Source organism: Protopterus annectens, chromosome 3.part0, assembly GCF_019279795.1.
Source record: "Protopterus annectens isolate FY-2018-M chromosome 3.part0, PAN1.0, whole genome shotgun sequence".
NCBI classification, from domain to species: domain Eukaryota; kingdom Metazoa; phylum Chordata; order Ceratodontiformes; family Protopteridae; genus Protopterus; species Protopterus annectens.
Window position 1 is genome coordinate 66207109 of NC_056731.1, and position 26172 is coordinate 66233280.

Genomic DNA, 26172 nt, shown 5'->3' on the forward strand with positions numbered 1-26172 from the left:
TTAGGTTATATTATATATAGCAATATACGGGAAGTATAATGTTTATGTAGTTTGATAACTTTTATATGAAATGTAAACTTGCCTGTGTCACAAGTGATAATTCAATAAAGGTGTCTGAACACATACACATACAAAAAAAGTGCTGGTTGCATCTACTGTGTAAAAAATGAAATAAAGATAACTTTTACTACAATTAATTAATTACTGATATAATGGTGTCATGTTCCACACATGAGAAAATGATAAAACAAACACTACATTGACTTAACCATATAAGCTACAGAGAAGAATGGTTATATACCTTTCCAGCAGTGGTTCTAGCCATCCTTCATGGCACTCACAGTGGCAGTCTAAGAATGTCAGAATGTCCCCCTTTGCTATGGAAGCTCCCAGCAGCCGAGCTCGGACCAACCCTTCTCTTTTATTTGCACGGATCAAGCGCACTTTCTTAAGCTCAGCAATATAATCCTCCAAAGGCTGTTTTAAATGATCTATGTAAAAACAAGAGAGAGTATGAGAACATGCACACATATGCAAGCCAGCACATTCTCCCAACAGTAAAAAAATGACCAGATGAAAATTATTTAGCCACAGTAATCTGGTTCTTATGGCAAACACAAATTGCGTCTGTGTTCAGACCGGCCCATGATCCATGTACTTCACTGATAAGATATTTACCAGAATACCACACAACTAATTAATAAAGAAAATTATTTTCTGAAAATGATGCAATAAAAAAGCATTTCACACCAAACATACGACAGGATGTTTCTACAAAAACTGTCTGCTCATACATCCCTGGAGAGAGAGGTTTTCTACAATTGCCTCAGTATGCACTCACACATGGGCAAAACCTCAATAAATTTGTTTATATTTTTAAATTTTGTTGACTAAGTTAGCCCTTCTGGGTTGGTGCCTATTTTCAGAAGGGACTAAGAAAAACAAACAGAGCATATGGTGACTAAAATACTGGGGGACCAGAGTGCTATATATTTTATACAGTTTCATCAAATGCAATTCACGAGTGCTATATATTTTATACAGTTTCATCAAATGCAATTCACTAACAATCAGTTATGCTGTTTTTAAATAAATCTTCTCACTACAGCAATGGTGGACTACATCTCAATTCTGCAGGTACAAGGTTGTTATAGCAAGCAAAAAAGAAGCAGTCTGTCATGGATTTGACATTCAACAGAGAAGTGAATTTCTGAGCAATACAGTAACTAGCCTGACACAGTAAATACCACTCAGACATATCTGCCATTAGAAAGCACGCCACTAAAAATATAAACAGTAACAGTCTCATCCGTAAAGACCATAACTCTAAAAGCCCTTTTCTACAGAGTACACAAAAATGTTGATGCTGGCACTTGCTGCTGCTTTTCAAAACAGAAAGATTATGACTGCTGATCTAAATAATTACTACTTGTACAACCAACAGGTCCACTGGGAAGCTCCTACTGTTGAGACTCCGCAGTGGAATAAAGCTCCAAAAAGAAGATTATTATTGGGAATTTGTGAAACCAGACTGCAGCAAAAGGTCAAGTTCAGTTTTAAACATAAATAAATTGTCCAGTGTAAGCAAAAATGTTCCATCCAATAGCAGAAGAAATTTGGAGGTTAAGCCAATGTATACTTAAGCCATATATTCTAGTCAGTTTTGACTACTACTCACATTCAATAAAATGAAATGTATCCATCCTATCCAGAGTTTTTCATGGCACCTGCTTAGCAAAGTTCAAATATAATCCAATAATGGCTCTAATTAGAGGTGGAGCAATAAAAAAATAGTAATACAAGGTAATACATTTTCCAATGATTTTTTACATGACTGGAAGATTCTCTATGAAAAAACAAGGGTCTCTTATCTGCAGCTACTCACAGATATTAATGAAATTAGAAAATTGAAGATGAATGTGGAAAAGCTTTATGATAAACTGAAAACTGAATGCACAAGCCAGTGCATTTCTTTGTGCCGGTCCCAAGCCAGGATAAATGGGGAGGGTTGCATCAGGAAAGGCATCCGGCGTAAAATTTTGCCAAATCATACATGCAGACAACAGTACAGATATACATACCGGATCGGTCGAGGCCCGGGTTAACAACGACCACCACCAGTACTGTTGGCCAACAGGATGCCGGCGGAAATTGGGCTGTTTGCTGAAGGAGAAGAAGAGGGGGAAGGCATGCCCGAAGGCAGGTAAAGGCTAGGACTGTGATAGTGAGGAGCGGAACTTTGAATGTTGGCAGTATGACTGGTGGTATAGGGAGACAGCTAGCTGATATGATGGACCGAAGGAAGATTGGCATATTGTGTGTGCAAGAGACCAGATGGAAGGGGAGCAAGGCTAGGTGTATCAGAGGTGATTTCAAATTGTTTTATCATGGTGTGGATGGGAGGAGACATGGCGTAGGCATTATCCTGAAGGAACAGTATGCTAAGAGTGTTTTGGAGGTGAAAAGAGTGTCGGATAGAGTGATGGTTATGAAGCTGGAAATTGATAGTGTAATGATGAACGTTGTTAGTGCATATGCTCCACAAGTTGGGTGTGCGATGGATGAGAAAGAAAAATTTTGTAGTGAGTTGGATGAAGTGGTGATGACTGTACCCAAGGGTGAGAGACTGCTGATAGGAGCAGATTTCAATGGGCATGTTGGTGAAGGGAACAGAGGGGATGAGGAAGTGATGGGTAGGTATGGTGTTAAGCAAAGGAATGCAGAAGGTCAGATAGCAGTGGATTTTGCAAAATAGATGGACATGGCTGTGATGAATACGTATTTTAACAAGGAGGAGGAGCATAGGGTGACATACAAGAGTGGAGGAAGATGCACACAGGTGGATTATAACTTATGTAGAAGGGCCAGTCTGAAGAAGATTGGAGACTGTAAAGTGGTGGCAGGGGAAAGTGTAGTTAGGCAGCATAGGATGGTGGTTTATAGGATGACAGTGGTGATCAAGAAGAGGAGGATGAGTGTAAGGGCAGCACCAAGGATGAAATGGTGAAAATTGAAAAAGGGCAATTGTGAGGTGATGTTCAGGGAAGAGTTAAGGCAGGCACTGGGTGGCAGTGAAGAGTTACCGAATAGCTGAGTAACTACAGCAGAGCTAGTAAGAGAGATGGCTAGAAAGGTGCTTGGTGTGACATCTGTAAAGAGGAAGGAGGGCAAGGAGACCTGGTGGTGGAATGAAGAAGTACTGGAGAGTATACAGAGAAAGAGGTTGGCGAAGAAGAAGTGGGATTGTCAGAGAGATGAAGAAAGCAGACAAGAGTATAAGGAGATGAGGTGCATGGCAAAGAGAGAGATGGCGAAGGATAAGGCTTATGAAGAGTTGTATAAAAGGTTGGACACTAAGGAGGGAGAAAAGGACCTGTACCGATTGGTTAGACAGAGGGACCGAGCTAGTAAAGATGTGCAGCAGGTAATGGTGATAAAGGATAATGAGGGAAACATACTCACAAGCGAGGAGAGTGTGTTGAGCAAATGGAAAGAGTACTTTGAGGGGTTGATGAATGAAGAGAATGAGAGGGAGCGAAGGTTGGATGATGTGTGGATATTGAATCATGAAGTGCAGTGGATTAGCAAGGAGGAAGTAAGGATAGCTATGAAGAGGATGAAGAATGGAAAGGCTGTTGGTCCAGATGACATACCTGTGGAAGCATGGAGGTGTTTAGGTGAAATGGCAGTGGAGTTTTTAACTAGATTGTTTAATGAAATCTTGGAAAGTGAGAGGATGCCTGAGGAATGGAGAACAAGTGTTTTGGTACCTATTTTTAAGAACAAGGGTGATGTGCAGAGCTGTAGTAACTACAGAGGGATTAAATTGATCAGTCACAGCATGAAGTTATGGGAAAGAGTAGTGGAAGCTAGGTTAAGAAGGGAGATGAAGATTAGTGATCAGCAGTATGGTTTCATGCCAGGAAAGAGCACTACAGATGCGATGTTTGCTCTGAGAGTGTTGATGGAGAAGTACAGAGAAGGTCAGAAGGAGATGCATTGTGTCTTTGTGGATTTAGAGAAAGCATATGACAGGGTGCCTAGAGAGGAGTTGTGGTATTGTATGAGGAAGTCGGGAGTGACAGAGAAGTATGTAAGAGTGGTACAAGATATGTACGAGGGTAGTGTGACAGCTGTGAGGTCTGCGGTGGGAGTGACAGATGCGTTTAAGGTGGAGGTGGGATTACATCAAGGATCAGCTCTGAGCCCTTTCTTATTTGCAATGGTGATGGACAGGTTGACAGACGAGATCAAACAGGAGTCCCCGTGGACTGTGATGTTTGCAGATGACATTGTGATCTGTAGTGAGAGTAGGGAACAGGTGGAGGAGACTCTGGAGAGGTGGAGATACGCTCTAGAGAGAAGAGGAATGAAGGTCAGCAGGACTAAGACAAAATATATGTGTGTGAATGAGAGGGAGGATAGAGGAATGGTGAAGATGCAGGGAGTAGAGGTGGCGATGGTGGATGAGTTTAAATACTTGGGATCAACAGTTCAGAGTAATGGTCAGTGTGGAAGAGAGGTGAAAAAGAAAGTACAAGCAGGATGGATTGGGTGGAGAAGAGTGTCAGGAGTGATTTATGACAGACGAGTACCAGTAAGAATGAAAGGGAAGGTCTACAAGAGGGCAGTGAGACCAGCTATGTTATATGGTTTGGAGACAGTGGCATTGACAAAAAGGCAGGAGTCAGAGCTTGACGTGGCAGAGTTGAAGATGTTAAGATTTGCACTGGGTGTGACAAGGATGGACAGGATTAGGAATAAGTATATTAGAGGGTCAGCCCAGGTTGGATGGTTTGGAGACAAAGCGAGAGAGGCAAGATTAAGTTGGTTTGGACATGTGCTGAGGAGGGATGCAGAGTATATTGGGAAAAAGATGCTAAGGATGAAGCTGCCAGGTAACAGGAAAAGAGGAAGGCCTAAGATAAGGTTTATGGATGTGGTGAGAGAGGATATGCAGGTGGTTGGTGTGACAGAGCAAGATGCAGAGGACAGGAAGAAATGGAAACAGTTGATCTGCTGTGGCGACCCCTAACGGGAGAAGCCAAAAGAAGAAGAAGAAAACTGAAGTGTCATCTCAAAATTTCAACTCAAATTATTTACTTCTGCCAAAATGGAAACTAAATAAACATTTAAAGAAACAAATTTAAAAAGTTTAAAGGGAACCAAAATTATTACAGGAAAATGCTAATTTTAATGAAAGTAACAACCATGAATCAGTTCAGCTAGCCAATCAGGAGAGAGTAAACCAGAATGATGCAATGAAGGAGAAGCTAGTGTTTTTTTTAGGTTTAGAGGAAGAAGTGAGACCATCCAAACAGCAGCAGAATGGCTTTCAACAGCACCCAGTCAATGAAAAATGTATAAGACAAGAGTATTTCAACAAAGGATCCATTACCAAACAGTGACGGTCTAACAGAAACATTCCCAGCAGAACAGGTAGATTTGAGTGGAAGTGGTAGCAGAGGGACACCTAGAGAGACAGTGGCAGATTGTCAATAGCAATAGGTCGATAAATGAATGGCCGATTTCAAGATTTTCAATTTATCCTTGAGATCTCTTTCAAAGAAAGTGCTTCTGTTAACCTGTAAATGGACTTTTGAAATGCTGAAATGTTTAGGAATGGTAGAAGCAGTGTTACATCTCTGAAGACATTTATATGTAACTGAATTTTGTTTGTTTAATGGGGACAATTTACAATTGTGATATTAATACTTTTCTAAAGAAACTTAGCTCATATAATATATAGTTACTGTCACAGATAAAAGTGTTAGGAAAAAATGGATCACCTGAATTTAGGAATGTCTTATAAAATAATCCAGTTAATAAATTTTATCATTTTGCCAAACAACAAAATGTTATAATGGACAACATTCTTAATGGCAGAAACTTAGAATGGTGTAACCTATCCAAAGAGGTGTTTGGTACTAACAGACAGCACTGTTTATGAACAAACAATGCTTTAAATGCTGATGTCAACTATTAAATATGAAGTTCTGAGGTTTGTTACTGAAATGATTCTTAGATGTATCATTTTTGTTGTTGAGAAATGGTAAAAAGAAGGCATGACTAATGAAGAACAAGCTAATTTTTGAGAAAGTTACCTATTTCAATTAGTATTTTTTTTGGAATAGCAAATATCTCTAAAAATATCAGTGAACCTCCACTAAGGCCAAATGTCACTTCAAGTAGAGAGAAACATTTATTGAGCACTTCATTTATAATGCTGTTAAAATAATTTCTTATATGAAGGACTCATCTGACTATATTGATACAATTAAATGTATTACTGTTGATAGTAATGACATTTTACTAATAATTAGTGAGTCTCTCCCTCTTTCTCTGCACAGCTATTTCAAAAGACATACAGACTGATTGTGTACATGATATACTTTTGCTTCAACATGAAGAATGCAAGACTGCTTGACTGGATTTGATTTTGACTAACAATTACTTTAGCTTTAAAAACAGTTGTATATGATATAGTAAGGGGTACAGCAATGACATCCAGATATGCCAACCTTGTTATGGCAAGTCAGGACAACACAAACACTTTTGTATCCTTATCATGTGAATAATATTAAATTGTGTGCCTTTATTGACAATATTTTTCTATACAGAAAAATTATTTAATGTTAAAATTTTTAACCTATATTTAAATCAATGTCCAAAGTTTTCTGAGATTTTTCTTTTAACAAAGATAATTATTCTAAGACATATTTAGATTTAAAGAATTAGAATGATTCTGGGTCAAATACATTGCTCTCCAGTATTTCTAGGAAAGATGCATAGGTTCATACTAGGCTATCTGCCCTAGGGCATTTATAAGCCTAGCCAGAGTTGTGTGGCTTTCACCACCCCTTAGGTTGAAGAATACTATACCCATTAGTTTGCCGTGCCTCTGTCCAGCAGTGATACAGAGATGATCCCCGGGGTAAACCTATGATCTCCCATCCACTGGTCAAGATTCCTCTTGAACAGAGCCAGCGAGGTGCTCTGTCTCACATGGACCGGGATTCTGTTCCACAGCATAGGGAGTCTCTGGGTGATGAATCTGTCCCTCCAGCACGTCCTATTTATATCTGTGTTGAGGTTTAAGTCTCTTGCTCTTGTGGCTCTGGTGGATTTGGATTTTTTTGAGGTGGAGCATGTCCATTAATTCGGGTTGGACATGGCCTTGTATGTCAGGCACAGGTCACCTCTGAGCAGGCGGTATGCGACTGAATAGAGCTGGAGTTTCTTCAGTCGGGCAGCATATGGCATATTTTTGAGCCCCTTTATCCTTTTGGTGAGGAACTTTTGGGGTCTTTCCAATTGCTGCAGGTGTCGGGTAAGATACATTCGAATGGGGCATTGTACTCAATCATTGGTCTGATAAGTGAAGAGTACAGGGAACAATGACCTCCTTGATCTGGATGTGAATCCTTCATAATCAGGTGGGCAATGTAGAAGGTCCTCCTAACCACTTTGGCAATGTGAGTGTCAAAAGAAAGGTTACTGTCAACTTGGGTCCCCAGGTCCCTGATAACCTCTTCTGTGCTTAATGGATTGCCACCTATGTGGTAACTTGGGGTTACCTTGTTTTACCAAAGGGTATGACTATACATTTTCTGGCGTTTAGCTTAAGGCCATGGCTCTGGCACCAGTTATCCATTTCTATGAGACCTCTCTGAAGGATATCTGTGTCTGATGGATTTTCAACTATGGCGCCCAGTTTGCAGTCATCTGCAAACTTTGTCAGCCACAATCCTCCTATGTTTGTCTGCACTTCTGAAAAGTAGATGCCGAACAAGAGGGGGCCCAGGACTGAGCCCTGTGGGACACCACTTGTGACCGGCTTGGAGTCTGACATGGCACCAGCAACTCTAACCCTGTGGGTTCTGTCCTTGAGCCAGTTTGCAACCCATCTTGTGACATATGGGTTTACATTTAAGCTGGTGAGCTTTTCTATGATACCCGAGTGGGGTATTGTGTCAAAAGCTTTTGCAAGGTCAAGGTAGGCTGTGTGAACTGCCTTACCCTCATCAATGGCCTTGGTGACTGTTTCAAAAAAGTCGACCAAGTTCAAGAGGCATGATCTGCCCTTGACAAAGCCGAATTGAGTAGGATCCAATGTCTGTAGGTCCCCTATGTCTTTATTTATGAGTTCCATTATGATCCTCTCCATAGCTTTGCAGACCAGGCTTGTTAGGCTTATGGGGCGGTAATTACCAGGGTCCGTAGAAGCACCGCCTTTGTGGAGTGGGACCACAGTTGCCGTACACCACTCTTTGGCACGTATCCTGTGGTAAGGCTAAGATTAAACAGCAGCCTTATGTGTGGGTTTAGTTCCTCATTGAGTTTGTGTAGCACACAGCCGGGGACACCATCCGGTCCCATTGATGCTGTGTTTTTAGCTTTAGAGAGCAGCTCTCACCTGGGGAATTGAGATGATAGGGAGGCTACACTCTGCGGGGATAGATATTTCTCCTCTTGGGGGGGTGGGAGGGAGCAATTTTCACTGAACCTGTCTGCCAGTATGTTTGCAATGTCTGTGGGTTCAGTGATTTTTGTATCATTTTGGACTAATTCTGAGCATATCTGGGAGTTTCCACCAAGATTTCTAACATAGCTAAAGAAGGCCTTATGATTGTCTTTTCAGTCCTTGGCGATTTTTCTCTCAAAGTTGGCCTTGGATGATTTTATGAGTGATCGTAGTTTTTTACTAGTATTGATCAGAGATGTCTTCCCTTTTAGGGATTTTGCTCTATCTTGTAGTAGCTTTCTCCTCTTGTTGTAAAGTTTGTTTATGGCTGGGGTCCACCAGATCGGGCGCTTGCCTTTGGTGGAAAGGGTCTTGATTTTATTTGGGATTGCTTGATCCATGCAATCCTGGAGGTGCTCGTAGAAAGCATTTGTAAGGGATTCAGCAGCATGGGTTGTGGTTTCCAATGGCTCAGGGGCCTTGAAGGATACCACACCAGTCTTAAGAAGTGTGAAGTTGGTTTTTGAGAAGTTCTTCACTGTGGTCTTTTTTGTTGGGGGTGGGGACGGGATGTGGATCTCCAGTGAGATTAGTTTATGGTCTGATCTCACCAATGAGGGATATACTTCCGGTGTGGAGCATTTTGTCCCCATGTTTGTGATGATCAGGTCTAGTATATTTTCACCTCTTGTGGGAATGGTGACAAGTTGTTCCATAGCATTTAAGTTTATGAACTCCAGGAACCTTTGGGCTAGGGTATTGGGGCTTGAGTAATGTTCCCAGTCTATGTTTGGGTAGTTGAAGTCACCCAATATGATGGTGTTTGGAGAGACATTTATACTCTCCAGTGTCTTCAGGAAGGCTGTGTGGGGTTCCTGAGTTTGAGAGGGTGGCCTGTAACATGCTACAAACTGTAGAGCAGTTTTGCCTATGGTTAATTGCACCTGAATGGTCTCTGATGCTTCGTGAGTTACCACCAGCCTGGAGGTGTGGGTATCCTTGATGAATATGGATACACCCCCTCCTTTTGTGGTACGGTCTGGGTTTTGGGGCCGGAACGCATGATATGAGGTAAAACCTGATAGTGCCGGGGTGCTCTCAGGAGCCTTGAACCAGGTTTCAATTTAAGTCTCTTATTTTTGTAGTAATTATCCTTATTCACAGAAGCAAAATATTATGAACAGGCAGGCAATAAGAGATAGAAGGTTCAATGCAGATGATGCAGCATTTATTAAATTGACAGATGAGCTGAAATTAATTGTACATGGAAAGAGAGTATGTTAAGAAGTTGGTTACCGAAATTATTGATAAAGTTATAAGTAACGCAGATAGCCTACATAAACTAAGAATACGGGAAGAGCAGAGTCGAAAAGTTAATATTTCACTAAATCCAATAATTCTCTGGACCTGGTTTTACTTTTCACTACTGGTACATCAATGGTGAGAGGTACAGTTAAAGATAACTGGTGCATTTTATCGAAACTGGATGAATTAAGTAAGGTAAACTCTCAAATGGCCTTCTTTAATAAAAGAACTCAGAATATTAAACAATTAGGAAATAATGTGAAATATCAAGTCAATTTGCAAAGAAAGAGGTACTTTCCCCCATGCAGCTTTTGCCCTCAGTACAGATTTATTAAAAATGGAAGGATGGTTATGTTATTAATGTTTCCCCTGGTTATGTGAACTGCATGTCAAAAATTTTATTTTTGCTACTAATTGTGAATGTAAAGCATTTTATAAATGTAGGACCAGAAATGCAATCAATAAGTGAATACAGTAACATAATTACGCAATAAGAGTAGGAAATGTTAATAATGGCTTTAGTAGGCATGTTTAGGTTTGTGACAATTTAAATTTAACACCTAAAAATTAAAATGATTAAGTGTCATTAACTGCTAGAGGTGGTGATACTGAGAAAGAGCTAAATGCAAAGTAGTATGCTTGTTGGGCAAAATGAAATGCTTGTTTGTATGGTTTGAAAACTGAAACAGAGTTTTAAAACACCGAATAATTTGGCATAGTATTTGACTAGATCATGTGATTTAATATGCATTACTAAATGCTGCGAGGTACGGCGGTAGCGTTGTTACCTCACAGCAAGAGGTTCTCCCGTTCGATTCTCGGCTGGGCTTGGGAGTGTCTTCTGCGTTGAGTCTGCATGTCCTCCCCATGGTTAGGTAGCATTCGAAAGACATGCGTGCGTAAATGGGCGTGCCTTCATTAAAGGTTGGGTGTCGAGCTGGCACCTCGGCGTTTCGTAAAAATATACTGCCAATCATTAGTGGACCGGAGTTCCACTGTGGCGACCCCTTACCGGGAAAAGCTGAAAGACAAACAACAACAACTGAAACATTCTTGTTAAGGTTTCGTAGTATTATGAAGTCTGAAGTAGGTGAAAGTACTTACTGTGAACATAGAGACCTGTCTTGGTCCATTTTTAAATTAATTTTTTATCTTTATTGCTGTGAGGTCTGTAAATTATTCACTCTTTTTTTCCAGATTAAAGGGATAGCCGTGACTGGTAATGACAAATGGCACAAGTCTAGTTGCATGAGGGACTGGGTAGGAAAATGGGTAGAGCATTTAAAAAATCCTCCACAGCTGTCAGAGTACAGCTACAACAAAATGCCCCGGATTTTCAACAAGCATGCCCTCCCCCAGCTGCTTACACTAAAGACTCCCTGTTCTACAGGAAAGGGGATTGGGCCCCAGTCCAAAGCACTAAGTTAGACATGAGTGAGGAAGCAAAGCAGAAAAGATGGAATCTGGGAGACAGAGACGATGGCAACCTGCAATGTAAAAAAATCCACAAAGAAAATAAATTCCTATATCAATCAAAAACATAAAAATCAAAGAATTCTAAGACCAAAAGTTTGAAATTTTGTGGAATTTACCCCTCCCTCTGAGTTATGGCACACCAAAGGTTAAAATAATTATTAATATATGCAATGGAGGCTAGATGGAGTCCTTTGCATCCACCATCACATCACCACCACCACCACAAAAACTGCCATCAAAAAATCACCTTTAATGCTACTCACTCCCAGGATGATTATGTGATTCAGTTCAGAATCCTGAAATTTATAGCACAGGATATAGAATTGCTTTTCATAGTTTGTATGGCACTGTAAGTAACCAGTTCAGGATATACCAAAATTAAAATGTAAATGAGTTTTGGAGTGTTAAAATGTAAATGAGTTTTGGAGTGGATGAGCAGTACAATTAAAATGTTTATTAAACGAGGAACTCAGATCAGTGTAGAATATTCATAACATACATTAATATGAAGAAACATCCCAGATGTTACCATTAGTGGCATGAAAATGGTAAAGGAAATTAAGAAAGGGCAGCTGGTGTCAGATTGCAAGTCACACTCCAGGACAAGGAAGTGCGTTTCTGCAAGACAGACAGATGTTGCACTCCGTGGTACTCTGTTTTTACTGCACGGATGTAGCACTCCGTGATGCTCTGCTTTTAATGCACGGATGTAGCACTCCATGGTGTTCTGCTTTTACTGTATGCGTCAGTAATACTGATGGTGTAGCTGGTGTATTTACAAGAATGCGGTAAGGTAAAAGACAGCAGTACAAGTACACAAACATTAAAGGGGAGAATTTTATTTTTAATTTTATTCTGACTAAGTACATGGAACAAACAATGAAGGTTTTTTTCAGCCACAACAAAGTTACAATAACATATTCAACAATGAATAAATATACCAACAACAAAACCAATACAGACAGATTTAGTTTGAGTTTATAAATATTACACACACAAATTAAATACATATGTCACACACACACACACACACCACTTAAACAAAATGCAAACAAATCATGCTTTACAAAGGGGGCTTTGCTTCCATGTTTCCTAACTTACATACACTAGACAGTCCACAGTCACACAACTACTACCACAATGAATTCTCCACTATGTTGCTATAGTCAACATAACCCAAATTGGCAACAGCAGTAATTAATAAATACAGCTTTCATTTAAAAGTCAAATCTATCTAAAACATCAACTAGCTGCATTGTATATTGTGTGCCTGTGTGTGTATGCATATATATGACACAGGCACGCACACACACACACACACACACACACACACACACACACACACACACACACACACACACACACACACACACACACACACACACTCACTCACACACACACACACACACACACACACACACGCACACACAAAATTACAAAAGTTCTGTATGTAACAATTCTACATCTACCTTCTTCAGTGAATAGGACAGAAGTGGTCAGTTTTCAGTTAGCTCAGAAACTGCAACTTGCCAAGGCTTTAACTACATCCCCCTACTCATAATGATCTGCACACTGACTTCATTTCCAGATCTCAGATGTGTCTCTCAAAGACATGAAACAACATTACCAAACATAATCCACACTAACAATTCCTTAAATTGGTGACAAAAGGAAGGATGACTGGTACGTTGAAAAAGATGGATGTGATCATTCAGCTCTAGCCTTATTTATTTACATTTGTTGACCGGGAGTGTCCGACTGGACATAGGTCCATTTTTAGCGGAGGCCCAGGGAGAAAAGCTCCACAGTTAAAATGTTACCTTATGGCAAAAAAAAAAAAAAAAGACTTGAGACATGGAGAGCACATCCTCTTTGAAACAAATTGTAAAAGCAATAAGACAAGCTTATGTCACAGCTGAACAAATATCATCCAAGGATGCGCTCCTCAAAAATGCTTGGAAGGTAGCCACTGCTCTGGTTCAGGAAGAACAGCAGGCAAAGTTTTGTGTCATTTTTCATAACAAAATCTCATGCAACTCCATGGCCACCTGAACAAAGTGACTTTGAACACTCTGAACTCAGTTTTTTATACAACTTAGAATCTTTCCTTATGTTCACTCAGAACATAAGCTGCTTGTGAACATTCATGTATATTAACAGACTGGTTCAAATTTATTTCCAACACCATCTTAGGCATAAGGAAAGAGTTTGTCCATATCATCATTTCATTATTAAGAAAAACAAGGTAAGTGGAGTTCACACACAAGGCATACAACTCAAAATTCCTTCTAGCATAACTAATGGCTTCTAGAAAAAGTCATCTAAGACGAGGAATATAATTGATATGTGAAACTGATTGGAAATATTAAGCATTTTAATATGTCTGCAGAAAATGGCATCTGTCTATACACTACAAGACTGGTAAATGTTTTGTAATACGCTAGTTTGCTATAGTGTCTGCATATTCTGAATCAATGCCACATCAATAGGGAAAATGTCTACATTTCTGAAAAAAAAAGAGAGAGAGAAAGAAATTTAGTTGCCAAATTTTAAGGGGAATGCCACTAAAATAGTAATAGCAACTCAGCCTTCCAGATTAGCATTTTGCATAGAAATAAAATACAAAATTCTATAAACTGTATTTTTACTTATAAATACCATGACTATCAAGGTGGTCAAGTATTGTACTTCGCTTCATAGGTAGGTACTGGGCTATCTGCCCGAAGGCATATATTAGCCCAGCCACGTTGTGCGGTATTCACCGCCCCTTTGGTTTGTTCCCTAGGCCCTTGATCTAGCAGCTAGAACCCTTGGCCCCTATCTAGTAGAGCTGTTGGTATGATCCCTGGTGTGAACTTTCTGTTACCCATCCACTAGTCAAGGTTCCTCTTGAAGAGTGATAGTGAAGGTCTCTGTCTTATGTAGATCGGGACCTTGTTCCATAGCAAGGGAAGTCTTTGCGAAGGGAATCTATCCCTCCAGCATGTTCTATTCATTGTTGTGCTGAGGTTTATATCCCTAGAGCATGTAGCTCGAGTAGATTTGGTTTTGCTAAGATGGAGCATGTTCAACAGTTCTGGGTTGGACATGGCTCTGTATGTTAGACAGAGATCATCTCTGAGAAGGCAGTATGCAACAGAGAAAAGCCTTAGTTTTTTCAATCGTGCTGCATAGGGCAACTGTTTGAGGCCAGTAATCCTCTTAGTGAGGTACCTCTGTGGTCTCTCCAGCTGCTGGAGATGCCTGGCCAAGTACATTCCAATTGGTGCATTGTACTCAATAATGGGTCTGATGAGGGAAGAGTAGAGGGGCACCACTACATCCTTAGATCTTGATGCGAACCCTTTTGTGATCAGATGGGTCACATAGAAGGATTTTCTAACCACCTTGGCAAAATGGTTATCAAAGGAAAACTGACTATCTACTTGGGTCCCTAGATCCCTTATTACTTCTTCAGATTTCAGGGGGTTACCTCCTATGTGGTAGTTCACGGGTACTCCGTTTTTTCCAAAGGGGATTACTACGCATTTTTTAACATTTAGCTTGAGACCATGGCTTTGATACCATGCATCAGTCTCATTAAGGCTCTTCTGGAGGATATCCATGTCAGCCGGAGACTCTATTATAGCACCCAGTTTGCAGTCGTCCACAAACTTGGTCAGCCACAGCCCTTCACTGCTTGCCTGTACTTCTGAGAAGTATATGCAAAACAGGAGGGGCCCCAGGACAGAGCCCTGAGGCACACCGCTCATTACTGGTCAGGATTCGGACATAAATCCCACTACTCTTACTTAGTGGGATCTGTCTGAGAGCCGGTTTGCGATCCATCTTGTGATGTAAGGGTTTATGCCCAGGTTGGTGAGTTTTATCAATAATACCTGAATTGGGAATGGTGTCAAATGCTTTAACAAGGTCAAGGTAAGCCGTGTGTACCTCCTTTCCCTTATCTATAGCCTGAATAACTGCCTCAAAGAAGTCCACTAGGTTCAGGAGGCATGATCTGCCCTTGACGAAGCCGAACTGTGTGGGGTCAAGTGTTTGGAGGTTTCCAATCTCTCCATTTATGAGTTCCATAATGATTCGCTCCATTGCCTTACAGATCAGACTGGTCAGGCTTATTGGTCGGTAGTTCCCAGGGTCAGTTGTGGGCCCACCCTTGTGCAGTGGAACCACCGTTGCTGTGCGCCATTCTATGGGCACATATCCTGTCGAGAGGCTGAGACTGAACAGGGTATTCAGATGCAGGGTTAATTCATTTTGGAGCTCGCGTATGACACAGCCTGGGACACCATCTGGTCCCATGGAGGCAGTGTTTTTAGCTTTAGACAGAGCCTTATTAACCAATGTATCAGTAATAATTGGAGTTACACAATCCCCTGGAATAGTAATAGGCCCTGCAGGTGGTGGGGGGGGGGGGGGATTTGCACTGAACCTGTCTGCCAACATGTTGGCAATGTCAGTGGGGTCAATGTATTTTGTTCCATTTTGTACTAGCTCAGAACAGACCTGAGCATTGCCATTTAGGTTTTTGACATAACCATAGAAGACCTTATGGTTATCCTTAGCATCCTTGGCAACTTTCTTTTCAAAATTGGCTTTAGTTGACTTGATGACGGCCCTCAATTTCTTACTAATGCTGATCAGGGATGATTTTTCTACTTGAGATTTGTCCTTTTTTTTTTTTTTTTTTTTTGTATAAGTCTCCTCCTTTTATTGTATAGTTTGCTTATGGCCGGGGTCCACCAGACTGGTTTCTTCTTGCTTGAGGAAGGAGTCTTGGTTTTATTTGGGATAGCACAGTCCATGCAATCCTGAAGATGTATATAAAGTGCCTTGGTGTAGGATTCTGCATCTTGGATGTCATTATCCTTCTGCAAGGGAATAGTGAAGCTTTCCACTTCTGATGCAAGTAGTTTGAAGTTTGCTATGAAAAGTTTTTTTACGATGGTTTCTTTGACTGGGGGAGGTGGATGGATGAGGATGTCCAGGGTTATCAGTTTGTGGTCTGATCTGACTAGAGAGCGAGTGATAATGGGTGTGGTACAATGGGCGCCCATATTTGTGATGACTAAATCCAATACGTTGTCCCCTCTAGTGGGAGAGCATACCAGTTGTTCAAGGGCATTTGAATTTATAAATTCTATGAACTGCTGGGCATAGGAGTTAGAGCTTTGGTAGTTTGCCCAGTCTATACCAGGGTAGCTGAAATCACCCAAAAGTATGGTGTTGGGTATTACCTTTATATTTTCCAATGCCTCAAGGAATGCTGAGTGAGCATCTTGGGACATGATGGGCGAGCTATAACAGGCTACGACTTGAAATGTGGTTTTGCCTGTTGATAGTTGCGCATGGATGATCTCTGGGGCATCATGCTGCACTACTAACCTGGAGATGTGGGTATCCTTGATGAATATGGATACACCTCCACCCTTTGTACTGCGATCCGGTAACTGAGGCCGGAAGGTATGATATGAATTGTAACCTGCTAGTGCTGGGGTGCTCTCTGGAGCCTTGAACCAAGTTTCCGTCACTGCACAAACATCGATTTTCTCCATACTGAGGAGTGCCTCAAGGGCGTGCATTTTGAGGTTGAGACTTCTGGCATTGAGTAGAATTACCCTTAGTTTTTGGTTACCGGTGCTGGTTACGGTGGTTGGTTTGTCCATTGAGCCTTGCCTAAAAAGGCACTATGGGGACGGCAAGAGCCTTGGCCAGTATTCGAAAGCCTAGGGGTGACAGGTGCAAACCATCTCTGGCGAAACAGTGAGGCTTGTCTATCATGTCATCCAAGACAGACAGACACTGGATCCCCTTAGAACGACACCAGAAGCTTAGCCAAAAAAATATTGCTATTTTCCCACTTTCTATAATTTAAAAAAAAAGTTCAGTTACAGAGATGATGTTCTGAACTGTTTGTACGTTTCTTGAAGGCCAGTGCTTACTTGGGCTAACACAGTACTGAATTTCTGCTTACATATTAAGTAAAAAAATACAATTTGAAGAAATCTGTAATTTTATTTCCCTAATTCCCCATACAGCTACTATTAATATCTAGCTCCCTTTTCCAGGCTCTTTTCTGCTCATCCTTGAAGCCCAATGTCTTCTTTAATTTTTCTCTCTTATGCATCTCCACTTGAAATGGCCTCCTCCTAACTCCTCAGAGAGCAAAGCTTGCAAGCTGCTCTGTCTTATGATTGTGAAGTGAGGTCTCCTTAGGGAACAAGTACAATACTGCTGGAAGTCATCATCCTGCAGCATCTGGTCACCCTCTCTGTCAGAGGAAGCCATAAGCATTAGCTGTACAGGGTGTGTGCATCTTTATATGGTGAGCTGGACACGTGTCACTCCCTCACACTCTGAAACTGTACGTTCAGGACTGCTGATCTCCACCAGAGGTCATGCCAGTAGCACATTCTCCTCCCAGGATAGGAAAGCCAGTAAGCTGCTTCATCACCCTATCACACTTTGCTGACCCTTCTTGCACCTTAGACCTGTTCCCAAACAGAGGTCTACCAGTGGCACAGGCAAATGCCTTGTCTTTATGCAATTGAAGCAACAAAGAACTCTGACATTTTAGTGACCTGCTTTTTTAATGAATCAGTTTAAAATTTATTTTTCAAAGAATATGATATAATGGATTCAACAGCCTCATTTTCTGCTACTACAAATAACCCAAGCAACTCCATCTCCAGGCTACTACTTAAAATGCTTTGCATGTCCCCCTGTTCTCTAATAGCCTCCAATTCTGTTGCAGCTCCCTACAAAATAAAATGCCACAGTGATGTAGCTACAGAAATATTTAAGAAATTATATCAGCTTACCACAGGCTTACACAAGATATCGACAGAACAGAATTCATGTCTCAAATGATTAAGCAAAGGCTGACCACAGACAGAAGTCAAACTAAGCAGTAAACACAAGGTTCCTAGTGCCCATGTAGTACTGCTGTACACAGCATGATCAATTACAATTAAACTTCTCTTAGGCAACAAACAGTGTGTGTCCTATCACAAAGTTGCCATCACTAGGCAGAATTAAAATTATACATGATGAAAAGGTCCTAGCCAAGCACCACAGTAAATTTGAAAAAAAAGAAAGAAAGAAAAAAGTGTCAGCCTACAAAGCAGTCGCAACATACAATATAAGGTCCAAAATCCAAAACTTACAGCAGAAACTGGAAAAGAGTAACCTTCAGCAGTATAATTACCTACTGAAATGTCTTCATGTTTCAAATTAACCAAAGGCTGACTGTAGACAGAAGTCAAACTAAGCAGTGAATATGGCAGTGCCCATGCAGCACTGCGGTACAGAGCATGAGCTATTACAATTAAACCTCCCTTAGGGAACAAGCACTGTGTCCTATCACAAAGGAGTCATCACTAGGCAGAATTAAAATGATACAGGTTAAAAGGTCCCAGCAAAGTACCACAGTAAATCTGAAAAAAAGAAGAGTGCCAGCTTACAAAGCAGTCAGAAGACAAAATGTAAGGTTCAAAATCTAAAACTGTACAGCAGAAATTGGAAAAGAGTAAACTTCAGCAGTATAATTACCTATGTGGCTTTGCTTTAAACTGTTTCACTTCTCTTAGTGGGATGCAAATTATCTAACATTACAAATGTATGTTGACAATATGCGGCGCTATGCAATGTTTCTTTCTGGTCAGAAAAATAGCTGATGTTTTGGAGGATTTGTAAAGCAATGAGTAAAGCTCAATGACGTTTAAAAAATGAAGTGTCAGCAACTGTGCCTCAGCCAATGATGATTACAGATATTATGACTCTTATAAACCCATGTTATAATTACAGCCATTTATGGTCAGAAAAGTAACTTCATTCCTAGTTTAACATTAAGCAGGTAATATGCAAAAGAATGAGTTAACAACAATGTATTCATTAAAGGATTTCCAGTTAAGCCTGAGGTGCTGCAGATGATGGCTAAAAGTCTACAGCAAGGCAAAAAACTCAGTTTGAAAATAGGGGGCATCTGAACTGTATCACAAAGCAGCCATGAGGCAATCAACCAACAAGAATACATGTCAGAGCACTAGCAATGAAATTTCAGACCACCACAAGACGTCACATGCAGCATTAAGCAGAAAACACTAACTTGCTAAACTACAGCTGAAACAGCTATTGAAAACTAGAGAGTGAATTAATGAACTGACCTTTTTTTTTTGTTATGAGCAATCAATGTTTGAAAGAAAGGGGGTTCCAGATGTATACATGTCTTAAAGCAAAGAAGGACAGATAGACTTTAACACCTCGTGAAAGTTGAGATGCATGAGGGCACATACAGCAGGGCAGCAATATAGTCCAATTCTATATCATTCCATAAACTGAAAAAATATGGTAACAGTATGTTATACTGGATAGTTACAATGTTGAAAGAAACAAAAATATAATGAAGAACATGCAGGGTACACTGCTTTATTAAAAGGGCAGGGAAAGAATCAAACTTGACGGAATGCATGAAAGTCTTTGTGAGAAGTTGCTAACGCTAAGTTGTTGAGGCAATTACAAGAATGCAAGGAGCGTAATAAAGGAAGGAAAACTACTAGTTGTCTCAAATTCACAGCCAAATGGACAAAGAAAATTATGGAATGGGTAGGTCATGTGGTCCTGAATGATTACCCTGTAATACCAATAAGCTTGTAGTGGAGAAACAAACTGTTTCAATAATGAATTTAATACAAGACACTGAAGTGTTCTATGATACACAACACATATCTCACAGCAGTATAATAAAATTGATGTGCACTAAAATAAAGTTATGTACTGCAGTATATTACACATGCATATCAACTTTAAATAGCCCTGCAGTATTGTCTTTTCTTTCCTGTAATCTTCAGATATACTTAATAGGTCCCCTTATCAAAGCACAGTTAAAATCAGTAAGTTACTATTTCTATACAAATGCAGAACTCATTGCTATACAGGTAACATGACAATACATAAAGTGTTTCTGAGTTAATTTACTTTATGCAGGATCACAGCATCTCCCTTATCTACCCACCAACTTTTACCGATACCCATCATGTCACAAAAAAAACCCCTGCTTGTCCTTTAGTCATGACTACTACATCTGGTAAATTTCTTCAAGGTCACTAGAGTCGCAGACAAAAACAGTGCAGACTGTCTACCTTGACCTGGCAAAGACATTTGACAGTACATCCTTTTCTCCCCCGATTGACAGCACATGAACTTAGGATGGGGGAATCCACCTTCAACAAGAAGCCTGTTACTTGTGGTGTCTCACAGGGCTCAGTACTGGGACCTCTCTTGTTTGGAATATATTTCTCTGAAGTAATGGCAAATGTAGAGGGAGCCTTTAGCGGAACAAATATGTGACTACTGAAAGCTGGGTGCAATCAATGAATCTCCCATAGAAGTAGATATCCTATAAGAGAGCCTGACACAGACAATTACCTTGTACCAGAGCCATGCCCTAAAACTCAATGAAAAAACATGTATAGTTATACCCCTTAGGAAGACAAGCACCTCTACAAATTACAATATTGATTAACACTCACCTAAGGATAGACCCAGTTGTAAGGGACTTGGGAACTCAGGTTGACAGTAACTTGAACTTTGATCACCATGTGTGGGAGGTGATGAGAAAAACCTTTCTAAGTGGACAACTTATAAGCAATGGCATGGCATTCAGATCTAAGGAGATCATAGTGCCACTCTACTCATTCCTCATTAGGCCAATTATTGAGTACAATGCACCCTTCGGCATGTACCCGACTAGGCATTTGCAACAGCTGGAGTGGCCACAGAGGTTCCTCAGTAAAAGAATACAAGGTGTAAATTGCATGCCGTATGAGGACGGCCTCAAAGCCTTGTCTCTCTACTCGGTCTCCTAAGTTACTGAAGGGCAATCTATTCCTAATCCAGCCCTGAAGGATCTGCTAAACATTCACAAAACAAACAACACTATAATTACCTGATCTAAGGATCTTAACTTTGTCTGTGACATATCTCAGAGATTATTCCTTCTCTGGAACAGATATCCCATTCTTGTGAAGTAGAGCTCTTCCTATGCCTATTCAAATGCAATTTTGATTAATGGATGGAAAATCGCAACTTTGGCCCTGACTTGTTGCCTCTGTTCTTTATGGACAGGGTCAGCTTGTGGAAGTCCTAAGGCACAGGCATATACCAAAGCCATCTAGTCCATACATACTAATAAATGGGAAAATGTGGGCATAAATGGCTTGGCTTAAAAAGACTCTAGGGACGATTGCTTAATAACCTCATACAGTACCATGAACAAAAACTCACTGTTCATTATTTTCGAAAATATCAGTAAAAGTAAGATGAGTCAACAGTGCTCATGACAGATCCGATTCAATGCCTAACGAAGTAAGACTGAATTCCCTCAGCCTGTCATATGGGGTAAACTACAAGTCCAGACTGCATCTTCTGTATCCCGATGAGCAGAGCAAACTGAAGCAGCATGTTGATTCCAGCTATGTGCTGTGGAACAGATGCCCTATTCAAAAGTTAAAAGTAACTAGTTAATGTGTAGGCAGAGGCCAGCTTGGGGGGGGGGGGGCTAGATGACTGTAGCTGCTGCTAACATAGGTATTTACAGCATAATATTAAAACAGGTCACTGTTGGATGTATCTGAAGTAGAGTGGAACCAATCCTTCAATAGGATGCCTGATCCCACTTGCAGGAGTTAGGCAAAACAAACTTTATTTAGCCTTTCTTTTTAGGATGCTGCTCTTGAATGAGTGTACCAAAGTTCAAAATTCAGGTCTTGTATTCAAGATACCAATGTGTATGCCTTTGGTGTGAAGGCAAGTAATGCCCACAAACAGCATTTTGTTTAGGATATGAGACAAATTAAGATATATGCATGTCTGTGTATATATATATGTGTGTGTATGCAGTCTATACACATATATGCACATACATACATGTATAAACACACACACGTATATGTATACACACATATATTTATAGTAATGTCTTTCGGCTTTTCCCAGTTAGGGGTCGCACAGCAGAACTCTGGTCCACTAATGATTGGCAGTGGATTTTTACAGTGCCGAGGTGCCAGCTCGACGCTCAACCTTCAAAGAAGGCACACCCATTCACGCACGCACCTACCTGCATGTCTTTAACATCACTCGACCGCGGGGAGGACATGCAGACTCCACAAAGAAGGTGCTCCAGCTGAAAATCAAATGGGAGAACCTCTTGCTGTGAGGCGACAATGCTAACCGCTGCACCACCACAGCCTCCTACATGGACATATACTTATATGTATAAATATACATGTTGAAGCACAATAGTTTTCCAGCCTTAGGGCAAGTCATCTCCCTTCCATAAGAAAAAAACAACAGACAACAGGGAAAATTAGTACTCTTGAGTAAAGTGGTCTTTAGAGATAACTGTAACTATTTAACCAAGTGCTAGTTTACCATATATATATATATATATATATATATATATATATATATATATATATATATATACATACATATACACACACACACACACAAACATACACACGTTATACATGCTCATACATACAGATATATATATATATATATATATATATATATATATATATATATAAATAGACACACATACATACATACCATATACATAAATGTGTGTGTGTAAATTTTTATGTAAGCAGTTTTCTCTAGAGATAGATGTATCTATTTAATAGACACAGTGAACGAAAGGAATGATAGTAAATGCTGGAAGGATTGCTACATTTTGCAGAGCATGTATTAGGAAATGGAAACTCCACTGGAAGAAGGGAAAAACAAAACTAGGAATAAGTTGGGGCCTAACCAAATTTTAAAGAAGGCACTGGTCTGGATCTCCAGCAGCACTATAAACGCATGTAGATAGGTGAATGAGATGTAGCATACAAGCTCCTGTGTTGGGAACTGACAGGTAGTTCCATGCAGCCACATCACTGCACAGTGCTGCTAAGTCAGATTACTGCAGAACAGCAACGCTTACCAAGTAGCTGTACAGTAATAAGCGGCTTTACTCTGTAGTGCCGGATGCCACATGCCTGAGTAAGTAGTCTGGATTTCCCTGTTTCTGCTGGAGTCACCATTTCCTCACTCATGCAATGCAAAAGTGAGGCATGTTATTATCCATGCTGAAGAAGACATGTAGCAAATCCATAATGCTAAACTAGATCAAATAACCAGGGCTGTATTTATATTACTGTTGCCCGTCTGCACCTCACAAAATAAGAAAACAAGTGAACTGTAGAAGCAATGGGAGACATGGAACCGTGTTATTTTACACTTCAGTACAGTTTCTTGCAAATTAGTTCAACCACAAAAGCATACATAGGAACAGCAACCTGTTAATGACTACGTAGAAATGCATTTATAGACAGCAGGTATTTTTTTAATATATTTTTTTCATCAGCTCTCCTTAGCAAAACTATACAGCTGAGTTTAAGTTGGCAGCAGTTTATCACAAACCTACAGTAGTTTATGATTTACAAGGTTTAAACAGTGCTTTATTTTGTAATTTCCTGTTCTACCTGGTCTAAAATCGGTCAAAAAGCTCTGCTTCAATGCACTTACTCACCTAGTTCAGGCTGTCCAATAGCTTAGATTTGAAGCTTTGCAGCAAAGCTGTGAACTGGAACTGCAGGTTGTCAAGCGTCACAAAACTACATGCTCATGTACAACAGTAATTCAAAAGTCAGGGTGAACCTGGACACTAATATGTGGTCACACACTGTCAAACAAAAGAACTAAGTAAGCTGATTAGTCAACAGGAAACTATGCAAAGCAAAACTTAATTTACTTTAGAGTCTGGTAGCTTTTGTTCCAAAGGTTACTTAAACAAAATAACATGTGTTAGTTTTAACTATTCCACATCTCAAAAATACTATAAGTTATTTAAGCAATAACAGACGACATGGTATGGTATATTGAAGATTTACTACCGCAACCAAAACCTCTGCAAGGACGGCAGGTGCTCAGGCTCAAAAACCAAAATACATAAGAACCAACAGCCAGCACTCAGCTGGAGCATACATATTTTTAATGTGTAAAAACACAAGAAACAGATCGGTTTCGGCCCAGTGGCCTTTTTCAATGTGAAACACAATCAGTAAAAGCATCACATTATATATCAAAATACAACAGAATAATTTAACCCAATTAAACAATTATAAATGTTCATTAAGACCAGGTGAAAACAATCCTCCTAGTTTCACAATCCAAGATTTTTCTTTTTTATTTAACAATTTGTGCCAACCAGTTTTCATGGATCTATGTCCCAAAATTCTGTCAATAACAATAAATTTAAATGTTGCTGTCTTGTGAATAGTCATCATCATCTTCTTTCGGCTGTTCCCGTTAGGGGTCGCCACAGCAGATCACCTGTTTCCATTTCTTCCTGTCCTCTGCATCTTGCTCTGTCACACCAACCACCTGCATGTCCTCTCTCACCACATCCATAAACCTTATCTTAGGCCTTCCTTTTTTCCTGTCACCTGGTAGCTTCATCCTTAAGATCTTTTTCCCAATATACTCAGCATCCCTCCTCAGCACATGTCCAAACCAACGTAACTGTGCCTCTCTGGCTTTGTCTCCAAACCTTCCAACTTGGGCTGACCCTCTAATATACTTATTCCTAATCCTGTCCACCCTTGTCACACCCAGTGCAAATCTTAACATCTTTAATTCTGCCCCATCCAGCTCAAACTCCTGCCTTTTTTTCAATGCCACTGTCTCTAACCCATATAACATAGCTGGTCTCACTACCCTCTTGTAGATCTTCCCTTTCACTCTTACAGGTACTTGTCTGTCACAAATCACTCCTGACATTCTTCTCCACCCACTCCATCCTGCCTGTACTCTCTTCTTCACCTCTCTTCCACACTCACCATTACTCTGAACTATTGACCCCAAGTATTTAAACTTATCCACCTTCGCCACCTCTACTCCTTGCATCCTCACCATTCCTCTATCCTCCCTCTCATTCACACACATATATGTTGTCTTAGTCCTGCTGACCTTCATTCCTCTTCTCTCTAGAGCATATCTCCATCTCTCCAGGGTCTCCTCCACCTGTTCCCTACTCTCACTACAGATCACAATGTCATCTGCAAACATCATAGTCCACGTGGACTCCTGTCTGATCTCGTCTATCAAACTGTCCATCACCATTGCAAATAAGAAAGGGCTCAGAGCTGATCCTTGATGTAACCCCACCTCCACCTTAAACGCATCAGTCACTCCCACCGCAGACCTGACTACTGTCACACTACCCTCATACATATTCTGTATCACTCTTGCATACTTTTCTGACACTCCTGACTTCCTCATACAATACCACAACTCCTCTCTAGGCACCCTGTCATATGCTTTCTCTAAGTCTACAAAAACACAATGCAATCCTTCCGACATTCTCTGTACTTCTCCATCAACACTCTCAGAGCAAAGATCGCATCTGTAGTGCTCTTTCCTGGCATGGAACCATATTGCTGATCACTAATCATCACGTCCCTTCTTAACCTTGCTTCCACTACTCTTTCCCATAACTTCATGCTGTGACTGATCAATTTAATCCCTCTGTAGTTACTACAGCTCTGCACATCACCCTTATACTATGCTTATATAAAGCATTTGCTGAATGTTTATTTCTAATGTTGCTCAGATGTTCTGAAATATGCAATTTTAGGGGTCTGGAGGTTTTGTCAACATAAAGGCTGTGCATGAACAGGTTACAAGATAAACAGCCCAATCACTATTACAACTGCCAAACACTTTTATGTCAAAAAAACTTAGAAGTATTTTTACTTGAAAACTCCTTCGTCTGATAAATGAATTTACAGAAAGAACAATGGCACCACTTGTGTACCATCTAATGTAGTTTGTACAGACTGTTCTAAGGGCACAAAATGTTTATAATGACTTAAATGGCTCCC

General features: G+C 40.3%; 1 protein-coding gene across 1 annotated transcript in view; it reads right to left on the minus strand.

The window, feature by feature from the left end:
- Positions 1–26172, minus strand: part of GALNT12 (polypeptide N-acetylgalactosaminyltransferase 12) — a 465398-nt gene that overhangs the window by 372379 nt on the left and 66847 nt on the right. The window contains exon 3 of the mRNA XM_044065498.1: positions 302–491. Within this exon, the coding sequence (XP_043921433.1) occupies positions 302–491 (190 nt within the window). The remainder of the gene's footprint in view (positions 1–301; positions 492–26172) is intronic.